Source organism: Leptonychotes weddellii, chromosome 11 (assembly GCF_054177405.1).
Source record: "Leptonychotes weddellii isolate Sample4059 chromosome 11, ASM5417740v2, whole genome shotgun sequence".
Taxonomy (NCBI): domain Eukaryota; kingdom Metazoa; phylum Chordata; class Mammalia; order Carnivora; family Phocidae; genus Leptonychotes; species Leptonychotes weddellii.
In genome coordinates, this window is record NC_138379.1 from 6,550,485 (window position 1) to 6,562,424 (window position 11,940).

Sequence of the window (11,940 nt, forward strand, 5' to 3'; positions counted from 1 at the left end):
GGGCCGCGCTTCGTGTGCAGTCGACGCCAGCCCCGTCGGGGCGCACTCTAGTGGCAGCTTCGGCCGAAGCCACTTTTATGAGGCGCGAAGAGCCCTGTGTAAGAGCCCGGCCGGCCCCCGCGAAGTTCTTGGGCCTGAGGTAACGGCCCACTGCGGCCTGGTGCTCCCCTGAGGTCGGTGCTTCGTTGCCTTAGTTTTCCGAGGGAGAGTTAACAGCCCCGGCGCCACCGCTCCGCAGCTGCCCCCGACGGCCAGGCTGTGGCCGCTTGAGGGCCGCGAGGGTGCGAGGGAGGGCCGGGATGGGCGGGGAGCGGTGCCAGATGCAGACCCGCCTCCCCGGCTGAGCGGCGCGGAGCCAGGAGCCGCTTCTCTGGCCGCCCCGCCCCGCCCCCACCTTGGGACACCACCCCCCCCCCCCCGGAAGGAAAGCGTGCGCTCTGGTCTGCAGCCTCCCTCTGACCCCGGCTTCGCGGTTGCCATAAAAGCAAGACTTGTCCCATTGAGACATTTCTTGTCACATCATGTCTTAGTGACCTCAGTGAGTTTCTGCCTTCGAATGCCTGAGTGAACCTCGGAGGTAGAGATTTGAGTCATGGCCCTCAGTGAGACTTCTGTGTTCAGCGCCTCCGGGTTTTGAATCTTGGCATCTGAGGAAGTGGAAAGATGCAAGCGGGCATACCTTGCTGTACATCCTTGGCTTTTCTGAACTTTAGTTCCTTCGTTTGCACATCCGCAGGTCGCAAATCTATCACAGTACCCCAGCAGGCTACCTGAAATCTCTCTCTGGCAATCTCACGGGCACCTGGAAATTGAGCATGTCCCAGGAAGGACTTCGCCTCCTCCCCTCAAAAATTTACTTTCTAAGGCTGCCTTTTCCAGGAAGTGGCACTTTTTTTCTCTTCAGTAAGTTGCTCAAGCAACTGGGAGTCATCTTTGTTCTCTCTGCCTCCCCCCACCAATTCACTAGTCTGGTAGTAACTAGACTACTTCCTAGGCATCCTCCAAACCAGTGACTGTAGACCAGGCTACTTACCAGCTTCTACCTTGAACCACAGGCTGGTCCTGGTCCTTTTTTATCTGCTCTTGTCCGGGGCTATTTCCCACATTACAGCCAGATATATAAATATGTCTACTTTAACTCACATCTATGTGGTCATTTCTTTATTATACCCTTCAGTGCCTTCCTATTGCTCTTAGGGTAGACTCCATAAGTCATAACCTGGACTATAAGTAAGGCCTTCACCCCTTCTCTAGCTATACCTTCTTAGATGATCTTGTCTGTTCAGTAGCTTTAAATACCATGTAAACGCTGATGTGTTAAATTTATATTTCCATCCTGATTTCCATCCTTTGCACACTCTTGGCATATCCACCGAGATGTCTAATAGGCCTCTCAGACTTAACCAAAACAGAACAATGGAGTTTTCTCCCCAAATCTCTTTCCCTAGAATCCTTCCTCATCTCAGTAAAGGGTATATATACCATTATCTACCTAATAAAATAGCAAAGGCTAAAAACATAGGGCCATCCTTGATTCCCACACCTAGGCCATCAGTCTAAAATATACCCCAAATTCGGGGCGCCTGAGTGGCTCAGTGGGTTAAGCGTCTGCCTTCGGCTCAGGTCATGATCCCAGGGTCCTGGCATCGAGCCCCGCATCGGGCTCCCTGCTCTGTGGGAAGTCTGCTTCTCCCTCTCCCGCTTCCCCGCTTGTGTTCCCTCTCTCGCTGTGTCTCTCTGTCGAATGAATAAATAAAAAATCTTAAAAAAAAAAAACATACCCCAAATTCAACTAGTCACTAACCACTGAGACTCCCCAGTCAAAATCAGCGGCATCTTTTCCCAGGATTACTAAAAAATCTTCCTGAATGGTTCCCTGTTTCTTCTCTTATCCTTGTACAGTTCATCTTTCTTTTCTCTTTTCTTTTTTTTTTTAAGATTTATTTATTTATTTTAGAGAAAGAGAGTGCATGGGAGGGGGGTGGGGGAGGGCAGAGGGAGAGGAAGAGAGAGTCTCCAGCAGACTCCCCACTGAGCTTGGAGCCCAACGCAGGGCTCTATCTCATGACCCTGAGATCATGACCTGAGCCAAAATCAAGAGTTGGACGCTTAACCAACTGATCCACCAAAGCGCCCCATGTATAGTTCATCTTTTTAAAGCATAAATCATTTCACTTTTCGTTATAAAACCCTTAGCATAAAATTTGAACTCTTTACAATGCCCTACAGGCCTTAAATGATCTGGTTTCTGCCTATCTCTGACTTCATCTCCCTCTAATCTGTCTTCATTCTCTGTGCTCCAGTCACACTGAACTTTTTGTCCATTAAACCACCCATCACAGGGCATTTGTGCTTGCTTGGTTTTTTTTCCTGCTTGGAATGCTTTTCTCCTTGATTTTGCATGGTTGTTCCACTTTCCATTAAAGCCTCAACTCAATTTTGATCTTGTCCGAAAGACCTTCCCTGGCCACAGTAGTTAAACCAGCCTCCCGGTCACTCTTTACTATAAAGCCCTATTTTATTTTCTTTATAGTACTTGGAGTACTTCAAATTACATTTATGTATTTATATGTTTATTGTTGCTCTCCACACTTCTTAAAATGTAAGCCCTTAAAGACAAGTTATCATGTCTCTCTTGTTACCTACTCTAAACAGGCTCAGAACAGTGCCTAGTGCATAGTAGACTCTCAAATGTATGTTGACTAACTCATTGCTTATCTGTATAGAATAATCTCATAGCACTGTCCTTTTTGCCCATTATGTTCTGGGTTACTATACTTCTCTCTTTTGAAAGTGCCATGCTCTTTCCCAGTTGAGGACTCTTACATCTGCTGTTTCCTGTACCCACCCCAGACCCATTCTCTATTTGTGCCTCCCTAACTCATACTCATCCCTCAGATGTGAGTCTGTTACTTAGAGTGGGCTTCCATGATTTCCATCCTAGGGTTAGATTCTCTATCATGTTGCCACATCACCCTGTTCTTTTTTGTAGCAGTCATCACACTTTAAAATTATTTGTAAGCTCTTTGCAGGTGAGGACCAAGTTCTTATTCTTCTCCACTGTATCTCCAACACTTCATTTCTGGAACATAGTAGGTATTTGAATATTTGTGAGCTGAATGAATGTTGAATGAACATGAGATTGAGAGAACCAAATCAGGTAAAAAAATAAGGAGAACAGTTAGAGTATAAGGTAGCCGAATCTGCCCTTCCTAGTTAAATAGAAGTTTTAAGATCTTGTCAGATAAGGATAGGAAAGCATTATATACACTGAAAGTGCTTTATAAATATGAGGTTGTTCGTTAAGATCTGTTCACCATCAGATCCATATGGTTTGATGGTTTTTCAAAGTACAAAGCTTTATGTTTCTTAGCAATAATAACTGATTTTGTTATTTTGGAGCTAGGCTTAGGTGGTAAAATATAAAGAATTGAGGCTAATACGGAGTCTAGGCCAGTTCATAATTAGCTACACTGTCTTGCTTTAGCAATACGTCTGTGTTTTAGTCTTGCTCTTGTTGTATGATCTTGGCCAAATTAGATGATGATCTTAAGTCACATACATCTTTTTGTAAATAAAATTCTTATCTCCCCAGTATTGGATTAAAGTTAGTAAAATATTTCAAATTTCCTGTGTGAAATTTGCTCTCTCTACATAAAAAGTAATTTAATTTTCTTATGAACTTAATTTCTTCAGAATATGCCATTGTTTCATGGCAAGAACAAAGCTGTATATTTTAGAAGCTTTCTTTTTACACTTTCCTATATCATTCTTCTGTCACTAAGACCCTTGAGATATGTACATCAAAGACTCAAAGAGTTTTTAGCTCAAAATTATAAAAGATGTTCCTTTCTCTCTACCTATTCTCTCTACCATTTGCCCTTCAGAAACTACTGATGCTTTTTCCCCCCATTTAAAAATTTCATCCCTACATGTACTGCTTCAGGGCAACTCACTCAATGGTGTAACCAAAAAATAAAATGTCTTTCATTGCCTGCAGTTTTACATCTAAATGCTTTTTGGGTTCCTGGGGCTGGTAAGATGTTTAGAGTGCTGCCGTATGATGTGAATGTAATAGGTTGTCATTAACAAGCCACAACTACTAGGCAGGATGGTGAGATGAGATACCATTCTATTGCTTTTCCAGAATGAGGAGCACAGTTCTGGACCTACTGACCAAAGGTAGTTTTTCCAGTAGCTTTTAGGATGGTTAAGATGTAAGTGGAAGTGGCACTTAGGTGCAAAAGGTAGCGTGAGAGATTAACTTAGACTCCTTTCTGGTCTATTGAGTTGTCCCAGTAAGCCTTTTGGTTTCATTTTGGGGCATCTTCCTACCTCTCTGTTAGAAGTTTTAGTTAGTCGTCCCCTCTCAAACAAAACAAAACAAAATCTGGTAGTTCCAAGAGCAAATCTATTCCTGAACAAATGCCAAGAGCATTTTAAAGATTGTGTCTAAAGAGTAGGAAGAAACCTAATGAGAAAGAGTGACATCGATAAGCATGAAAGTATCCTGGGTAGTCTTATTTAGTCTCTTCTTGTCCCGTATCTTAACACATTGTTTGTTTTTAAATAAAGAATAATCTATGTGTAGAGCATTACAGTAAGCAATTATACCTGCATTATTTCATCAGCCATCCTAGTCACCCTGCAAGGTGAAGAAACTGAGCATAGTTCCTTTTGAAAATAGAGCTTGAAGACAAACAAATGTGAATGTGACCCTTTAACACCTCCAAGAAATAATTCTAAAACATTTAATCAGAAAAGCTAACATTTTGGTTTGATGCCTTTGTACCCAGATTGAGTTTGTCTTGAGTCATCCACAATTATGAGAGTGACCAGGGTTTACAGTTTAATAAAGTGACTGACAGAGTGATGTGTTGTAATGGAAAACGTGTGGGCCAAAGGAATCAGCAGTCTTGGGGAGTGCTAATCTTGGTTCCATACTGAGTTATGTGACCTTGTGGAATTTATTTCCTTCTTTGGTGAAATCACTTTCTTCTCGTACCCTCTAAAATGAAGGGCACTTCAGGCTATAGGCAACCATGAGTCTGGAAATATTCTCTACTATAGAATCTCTAGTCTGAATACACTTCAGCAGAGCCAGGCAAACCTCTGAGACCAGCCAAGGATTTGTGAAGGCGGAAGGAGAAGCTGGTCATCTGTCTTCAATCTCAGTTCTAAAACTTCAGTAGTAAATTCATAGTCTTAGTGGGATTTCCCTATGTTGTTGCCCACACTCCCTGGTCACAGAGCCTGTCATATTAGATCTGCCCAGTAAATGTATTTTGAATAAATGCTTATGAAAGCTTTTTTATTCTTTAACCCTGTGGAGGATTTCTCCATCAAATGTCACCAGATATATTTAGTGACAGTACTTCCTTATCATCTCCTTCTACCTCAATAGTCAATATCATTATCCTCATATAGCATTCAGCCCTGCTTTAGATTCTATGCATTGACCTAGATGTTTCTTTATGTGAAACAAATTACTAAAACCCCTTAAAAATCTAACATCATTGCCAATGTGTCATTTAAATCTAATTATTGGGGATTTTCAAAGAAAGGTTCTTGATTGGGATGTGTCACATTTTTGCACTGAGATTAAAGATGGTTTTCCTCTCTTAAATTTGCTTTGCTAGTGAAGCATTAAGAGAGAAACTTCAAATATATCAAAACAGCTAATGTTTATATAATACTCTACAGTTTCTGAAGTGCTGTTTACAATATAATCTTATTTAATCCTTCAACAATTCCAGGGGTAGATAGGATTCCCATTTGCAGGTGTAGAAACCGAGAAATGATGAGGCTAAGTGGCTTGCTCAGGGTCTGATGACTAATAAGAGGCAGAGCTAGGACTCAAGCTTTGATCCTCCAATTCCAAATCTTATGTCTTTCCAACTAATGCATATTAACTCTAAACTTTTTTTTTCTTTTAAACCCATCATGTTTTTTGATCACCTAAAAATGGGTTGAGAGTCTGACTCTTCATCTGTTAAGATCCCACAGTGTCATCATGACTGCAGTACTCATGTTGGAAAATAACCTTGTGAAATCTTTGAACCACTACTACTATGTGGTTCTTTTGGATTATGCTGTCTAATCTTTATTTTCAAATGAGGTAATTAGTGTGTGGTGTTTGTTTCTGAAGCAGGCAGCCAGCAATTAACAGACAAGCCCCAGCCAGAGAGGGCTGTTTTTACCTCTTTCAGACAGTCAGCTGTGGTGCAGTACATGAAGTTTCCTCTCTGGATTGTCATTTCCAGCAAATGTCCTTCATTTCCTTTGCTCTGATCCCCCCAGCCTTCAGTCTGTGGTGAGAGGTGACTGCATTGTAGGAGAACCCTCTGAATAACTAAAAGCTAAATTTTTGTGGCCGCAACCTAAGTCTCACCAGGTGCACTCCTTTCCTACTTAGAAAAGTCACCTTAGCACCAAAAACACAATCAAATCTAGCTGGGTTCCTGCCATGCCTTGGACATGAGAATCAGCAAGCTTTTTTTTTTTTCAGGATATGAACAATATTTCCCCTCTGGTAACTTTGCAGTTGGCACCAACTATTTCTTTTCACTTTTGACTGCAATTCTAGTCTAAATAGTCTCATGGGCTCTGGCTCCAGCCTCCTGTCATTCTAATCCGAAGCAGCCGAGATCAGACACTGGGATATCTCTTTACTGGCAGTCCGAGACTTGAACTTTGGAAATTGTGGGAAATTCCATGCTTTGGGCACATAGATCTCCTGACTCCACCATACAAGAGTTTTCTTTGCTGAGTAGAAATGGTATTGGGGTAATATGGAGGAAAGAATAATGAAAATAGTCCTTTACGTGTACATAATATTTTAGTACTTACAAAATGATTTTATATTATCTTTTTTGGGGGGGGTACTAAAACCCTCAGAAAGCAGAGTGGAAAAGTGGATAAGAGTATCAAGTCTGGCCTTATATTACCTCACTTTGAATCCTGATTCCAACATTCATACAGCTATGGGGAGGTTACTTCATCTCTCAGTGCCTCGGTTTCCTTATCTATCAAATTTAGACTATTGATTTCAGGCTTATTGTGAGGATTAAGTGAGATATGTAAGGCACTTACAATAGGGCATAACAAAAAGCTGTTGTTAGTTGTTGTTATTATTGTATAAGTAAGAAAACTAAGGCCTAGAGAAACTAAGGAGGGATGTTGGAGCTGAGGTTCAAACCTAAATTATTCTTTCTTTGTGCCTGTCTACCCCATCTTAGCTGCCTCTGAAATCAATACTTTGTGTTGTGTGTAGGTAGCTTTTATCCTGGGGATAAAAGCTTACCTATGAAGAGACAGAAAAGGCAGGGTTTATTATCTCTACAAGTAATAAGAGACACAGAAAAGTCCTGATGACTTAGAAAATCACTAATTACTGTGCTTGATTCTTACTTCTGAGTGTGTACCAAATGCCCTCTTGGAGGAGAAGAGACATGCCATTCTTCTTTTTCCATCTTCCCCCTTTCCCTAGTTTCCCTCAGGGAGGACCTTAAGTGGGCAGAGATTCTGGAATAGGAAAAGTGAAACTAGTAAGTGCTAGGAGGATAGTAGGCACTCTTGTGGCACAGGGCAATCTCACAAGCCGTGAAGAAGAAGGGCGGTTGAGAGCTAGGAAAGATAAGGCGTTCCTCGGCAGCACTGGAAAACATTAGTGTACATCCTTATTTGCTGTATTAGCTGTGGCTGGAACGTGTGCTCATCCCTTAACTTCATCTAAAATTAACAGCAGAGGTCTTCCTAATTATGCCACCTATTGATGCATTTGGATTGCTTAATTATTTGACTTGAGCCCTCTTCACACTGCCATAGGTTCCAGGGAAAGTGGGGACAAGGGAGGAGGATAGATTCAAGAGATATTTGGGAGATGGATTTAATCGTAACAAAAACCTTGTGAGTCATCAGATGTTGCTATTATTAGTCTCATGGAGAGAAGTGATCTGCCCGAGGTGTGAGGTAAACTACGAACCTTGAACTCACGTCTTTTGATTTCAAGTATAGAGATTATCCCCAATCACCATATCTTCCCCATGCAGGTAGGAGAATGGTCCAGTGATTAATATAGAAAATTAGTATAAAAACTGAGCCTGGGACAGTGGTGCTGAGTGTCGGACGTTTTACTCATGAAGAGATGCTATATATTGGGCAGGCTGTCTTTCCTATACCATAAAGTTGATAAGAAACCATCTTTAGCTTTTTAATAATTCTTTAATATTTCTGTTTTATTAGGCTATCATTTGGAAGCAATGAGTTTAAAACCCTTCACCTACCCGTTTCCAGAAACGAGGTTTCTTCATGCAGGACCCAATGTGTATAAATTCAAAATTAGATATGGCAACAACATCAGGTAATTTTAAAGCTAGGAGAGTAGCTTTTGCAAATACAGGTTAGTACATTCCGACAGGTCATCCCTTCTCTGCCTTCACTCAGTCCAGGGGACTGGCTGAAGTAGCATCTTGTAGGACTCTCCCAGATATTTTATATTCCACATATTATTATTCAGGTAAGTTTCTAAGTTATTGATGGCATACCTTTGGAGCAGTGGTTCTCATGATTTTTTATCTCAGGATCTCTTTGCACTCTTAAAATTATTGAGGATCCCAAAGAGGTTTTGATTATGTGGGTTATACCTGTCAATATGTATCATATAAAGATTAAAACAGAAAAATTAAAATAACATACTTATTAATTTAAAAATAATGTATCATTAAATGTTAACAGATAATATATTTTATTTTATTTTTTATTTTTTTAAGATTTTATTTATTTATTTGAGACAGAATGAGAGAGAGAGAGAGCACATGAGAGGGGGGAGGGTCAGAGGGAGAAGCAGGCTCCCCGCCGAGCAGGGAGCCCGATGCGGGACTCGATCCCGGGACTCCAGGATCACGACCCGAGCCGAAGGCGGTCGCTCAACCAACTGAGCCACCCAGGCGCCCCCAGATAATATATTTTATTAAAAGTATATTTCTAGCACCTGGGTGGCTCAGTCACTTAAGCATCTGACTCTTGATTTTGGCTCAGGTCATGATCTCAGGGTCATGAGATCGAACCCCACATCAGGCACCACACTCAGCAGGAAGTCTGCTGGAGATTCTCTCTTTTCCTCTCCCTCTCCCTCTCCCTCTTCCCCTCCCCCTGCTCTTGCTCTCCCTCTCTCTAAAATAAATAGTAAATCTTAAAAAAAAAAACAACTGTATTTCTAAAAAATTAATGAGGAGATTGGCATTGTTCACATACCTGGGATTTACCCCAGGAATTCAAGGATGGTTCAGCATACAGACATCAACCAATATAGGGGCACTTGGGTGGCTCAGTCAGTTAAGCCTTTGGCTCAGGTCATGATCCCAGGGTCCTGGGATCAAGTCCTGCATTGAGTTCCCTGCTCAGTGGGGAGTCTGCTTCTCCCTCTGCCCCTCCCCCTGCTTGTGTACTCTCTCTCAAATAAATAAATACAATCTTTAAAAAAAAAAGAAATCAACCAATATAGTACACTGCATTAATAGAATGAAGGGGAAAAAACACATAATCATCCCAATTGATAAAGAAAAAGCATTTGAGGCAGACAGCCTTTCCTCTGCTGTCCTGCCTGCTGCCCCTTTGAGGTGTATTCAATAAACTTTCACCTCCTTTAAGAAAAAAGAAAAAAAAAGCATTTGACCAAATCCAGCACCCTTTCATGATAAAAACACTCAATAAACTAGGAATAGAGGGGAACTTCCTCAGTATGATAAGGCCATATATGGAAATGCCACAGCTAACATCATACTCATTTTTAAAAAAAGCTTTTTCCTTAAGATCAAAAACAGTGGGGCGCCTGGGTGGCTCAGTCGTTAAGCTACTGCCTTCAGCTCGGGTCATGGTCTCAGGATCTTGGGATCGAGCCCCACATTGGCCTCCCTGCTCTGCGGGAGGCCTGCTTCTCCCTCTCCCACTCCCCCTGCTTATGTTCCCTCTCTTGCTATGTCTCTCTCTGTCAAATAAATAAATAAAATTTTAAGAAAGAGACAAGGATGCCCACTTTCATCACTTCTATTCATCATAGTACTGGTTTCTAGCCAGAGCAATTAGGAAAAAGAAATTAAATGCATACAAGTTGGAAAGGAAGAAGTGAAACTATATCTGTGGAAGACATGATCTTACATGTTGAAAATCCTAAAGAATCCACATGTACACAGAAAAACTATTAGACCTGATCAATGAATTAAGAAAAGTTTCAGGATACAAAATCAACATACAAAATCGGTTGTATTTGTGTGCACTGGCAAAAACCAATCTGAACACAAAATGAAGAAAACAGTTCCATTTACAATAACATCAATATGAAAAAAATACTTAGCAATAAATTTAACCAAAGAAATGGAAGACTTACACACTGAAAACTACAAAAAGTTGCTGAAAGAAATCAAAGCCTTAAATTAATAGATATCTATGTTTGTAGATTGGAGGACTTAATATTATTAAGATGACAAAGCAATCTACAGATTCAGTGAAATCCCTGTCAAAATCCCAATGGCATATTTTGCAAAAATGGACAAGCCCATCTTAAAATTCATATGGAATTTCAAGGGACCCTGAATAGCTGAAATAATCTTAAAAAAGAATAAGTTGGAAGACTCATACTTCCCAATTTAAAAACTTACTACAAAGCTACAGGTAATCAAAAAGTATGGTATGGCCTTAGGAAAACTTTATAGACCATAGGATAGAATTGAGAGCCCAGAAATAAACCCTCACATCTATGGTCAACTGGTTTTTAAAAAAAAAAAAATTTTTTTTAATTTTTTTTTTAAAGATTTTATTTATTTATTTGAGAGAGAGAGAATGAGAGAGAGGGAGCAGGAGGAGGGGAGAGTCAGAGGGAGAAGCAGACTCCCCGCCGAGCAGGGAGCCCGATGTGGGACTCGATCCCGGGACTCCAGGATCATGACCTGAGCCGAAGGCAGTCGCTTAACCAACTGAGCCACCCAGGCGCCCCCAAAAAAATTTTTTTTTAAGATTTTATTTATTTATTAGAGAGAGAGTGAGAGAACAGGAGAGGGGGAGGAGCAGAGGGAGAAGCAGACTCCCCACTGAGCAGGGAGTCTGATGCGGGACTCGATCTTGGGACTCCAGGATCATGACCTGAGCCAAAGGCAGTCGCTTAACCCACTGAGCCACCCAGGCGCCCTGGCCAATTGGTTTTTGACTAGAATGCCAAGACCATTCAATAGGGGAGGAACAGTCTCTTCTCTTTAATAAATGGTTCTGAGAAGAGTAGATATCCACATGCAGAAGAATGAAGTTAGACCCTTACCTTATACCATATACAAAACTTAACTCAAAATAGATCAAAGATCTAGGGGCACCTAGGTGGCACAGTCGGTTGAGCTACCAACTCTTGGTTTTGACTCAGGTCATGATCTTGGGGTCATGAGACTGAGACCCATGTTGGGCTCCACACTCAGTGTGGAATCTGCTTAAGACTCTTTCTCCCTCTCCCTCTGCCCCTCCCCCACTAAAAATAAATAAATCTTTTAAAAAATCAATGATCTAAATTTAAGAGCTAAAACTGTAAAGCTCTTAGAAGAAAATATAGGGACAAATTTTCATGACTTTGAATTTGGCAGTGGTTTCTTTTTTTTTTTTTTTAAAGATTTTATTTATTTATTTGAGACAGAGAGAATGAGAGAGAGCAAGCACATGAGAGGGGGGAGGGTCAGAGGGAGAAGCAGGCTCCCTGCCGAGCAGGGAGCCCGATGCGGGACTCGATCCCGGGACTCCAGGATCATGACCTGAGCCGAAGGCAGTCGCTTAACCAACTGAGCCACCCAGGCGCCCATTGGCAGTGGTTTCTTAAATACAATACCAAACGCATAGGCAACAAAAGAAATTAGATAAATTTGGACTTGACTAAATTTAAAAAAAATTTTTTTTTTTTTTTTT

General features: G+C 41.3%; 1 protein-coding gene across 6 annotated transcripts in view; it reads left to right on the forward strand.

Annotated features, from left to right (window-relative positions):
• The window catches only part of MAJIN (membrane anchored junction protein), a 29,483-nt gene continuing 17,543 nt past the window's right edge, over positions 1 to 11,940 (forward strand). For 5 of the 6 annotated variants that reach the window (XR_014138496.1, XR_014138498.1, XR_014138497.1 and 2 more), the window contains exons 1-2: positions 1 to 139; positions 8,245 to 8,362. Coding sequence is in view for 3 of the 6 variants with exons in the window: in XM_081797837.1 (XP_081653963.1) it covers positions 8,262 to 8,362 (101 nt within the window). In the remaining 3 variants the exon portion in view is untranslated. Of the gene's footprint in view, positions 174 to 8,244; positions 8,363 to 11,940 lie in introns of all 6 variants that reach the window. The other variant, XM_081797838.1, reaches the window with a different exon arrangement.